Source organism: Myotis brandtii, unplaced genomic scaffold (assembly GCF_000412655.1).
Source record: "Myotis brandtii unplaced genomic scaffold, ASM41265v1 scaffold4281, whole genome shotgun sequence".
Lineage (NCBI taxonomy): Eukaryota > Metazoa > Chordata > Mammalia > Chiroptera > Vespertilionidae > Myotis > Myotis brandtii.
This window is the reverse complement of record NW_005366388.1, coordinates 6,258-8,101: the sequence shown is the minus strand read 5'-3', so window position 1 is coordinate 8,101 and position 1,844 is coordinate 6,258. Positions and strand designations below refer to the sequence as shown.

The 1,844-nt window shown below is 63.6% G+C and overlaps 1 protein-coding gene across 1 annotated transcript in view; it reads right to left on the bottom strand.

The window, feature by feature from the left end:
• The window catches only part of LOC102261010 (ficolin-2), a 7,824-nt gene that overhangs the window by 4,164 nt on the left and 1,816 nt on the right, over positions 1-1,844 (bottom strand). Inside the window, exons 2-4 of the mRNA XM_014546043.1 lie at positions 1,648-1,758; positions 1,070-1,123; positions 138-451 (exon numbers count right to left, since the gene is read on the bottom strand). Coding sequence (XP_014401529.1) covers positions 138-451; positions 1,070-1,123; positions 1,648-1,758 — 479 coding nt within the window. The remainder of the gene's footprint in view (positions 1-137; positions 452-1,069; positions 1,124-1,647; positions 1,759-1,844) is intronic.

The following is a 1,844-nucleotide window of genomic DNA, read 5'->3' as shown; positions in this document are numbered from 1 at the left end:
TGGAGAAGGTTTCTGTGTCATCGACTCTGCACCCGCACGTGGAGCGTGTACATGTGTGAGGGTCACACGCGTGTCATGGGTAGTTCAGGGCACATGTTCCACGTCTGCTCATCGTCTGTGCCCACAGCTTGGCTCACAGCCTCTGGACGACGTTGTGTTTTAATCGTTGACCAACTTCCTGGAGCCCCAGGCAGAGGCCCGGGAGGACAGGGCCGGCCCTGCTCTGGGGTCTGAGGCTGGGACGGGAGGGATGGGCTGCACAGGCTCTGGGAGGAGTGTGGTCCCCATCCCGCCCTCCACACCCTCCCGCAGAGGGAAGGGCCTGCTCTCCACCCAGCCCCTGCTCCACACCCTGGGAACCCCCTTGTGTTCAGGGTCCGGGAAGCCACCCCTGGGGAGGGCGGGAGGGCCTCACCTTTCTCTCCACGAGCGCCCTTCTCCCCTCGGTCTCCTGCAGAGAGAGGAGGGTCAGCACAGGCTCGAGGACAGGACAGGCTCATGCCAGACCCCGTCAGCCAGAGGACTCGCCTGTCCCCCCCTCCTGGGGCTGAGAGAGCCCAGGGCGGGGACAGGTCATGGGGCAAGGGAGCAGGGTCTAATTAATGAGCCGGGTCAGTGCTGGGCTGGGGTCAGTGCTGGGCTGGGGTCGGGGACTGCCCTGGGCCCCCTAGGTTCTGGCGACACAGACCCAGACCCAGACCCAGGCGCTGGGTGAGGGAGCACCCTGTTGGGGGCAGAGTTAGGGTTAGGGTTAGCGATAGGGACAAGATTAGAGTGAGGGTAAGGGAATATGGATAAGGTTAGGGATAAGGATAGGGTTAGGGTTAGGGATAAAGATAGGGTTAAGGTAAGGGATAAGAATAAGTATACGGATAATTTTAGGGTTATGTTAAGGTTAGAGTTAGGGGTACTAAAAGGGTTAGGGTTTGTGATAACGATAGGATTATGATTACCATTAGGTTATGGTTAGGAATTTTTTCCTTTTGACCCGGGAAGTGGCCCTCCTCTCTCCCTGCCCCCGGGTGGTGGGGGGTCCGGCCCGGGCTCTCCATGCTCCTTGCTGAGTTACCTTTGGGCCCGGGGGGTCCCGCATTCCCAGGGACTCCGTATGGGCCTGATTGTCCTGCAAATTCAAACATGTCAGTGAGCAAACTCTGGGACCCTGGCCCCTCGGGCCCCCTGGTTAGACCCTCAGGAACCAGATGGAGGGGACCCTGACCCCACTACTCCAAGTCCCGGCTGTCCCGTCAGAGGCCAGGACCTGGGACCAGGGGCCTTCCCAGTGGATCAGGCCTGAGCCCAGTTCTGCCCTTGTCCGGTGAACCTGGGCGTTTCCATTGGCTGTGACTGCCGGGCCCGCTGTGGTCGCCCCTGGAGACAGGCCCCCCGGGCTCAGCTGGGACCAGGGAGGGCAGGGAGGACAGTCCAGCCGGGTCCCCTGCAGCAGGTGGGTCATCACCAGGAGCCGTGCTGGCCGCCCACACAGGCCCAGCTGCTCTGTGGTGACCTGAGACCAGCTCCCTCCCACGGGGACCCACACCCCAGTGGACCAAGCCCCAGGCCCCTCCTGAGACCTGCTGGGGGCCCTGCCTTGTCGGGTCTCACTGGGCAGGGACGAGGCCCAGCCCCCCTCCTCGAGGAACTCACCTTTCCTGCCCTCGGCGCCTGCCTCTCCCTTGGGCCCCGTGGCCCCGGGCAGCCCTGGGCAGCCCCGGAGGATGGTGAGCTTGTCGGCCTCCAGCCCCAGCACCTTCACTTCTGCAGAGAAGCGCGGGTGCCCGTCAGGGTGAGGACCTGGGCCGCTCCCCCCCCCACCCCCACCCCAAAGGACCTGCCACCCTGGG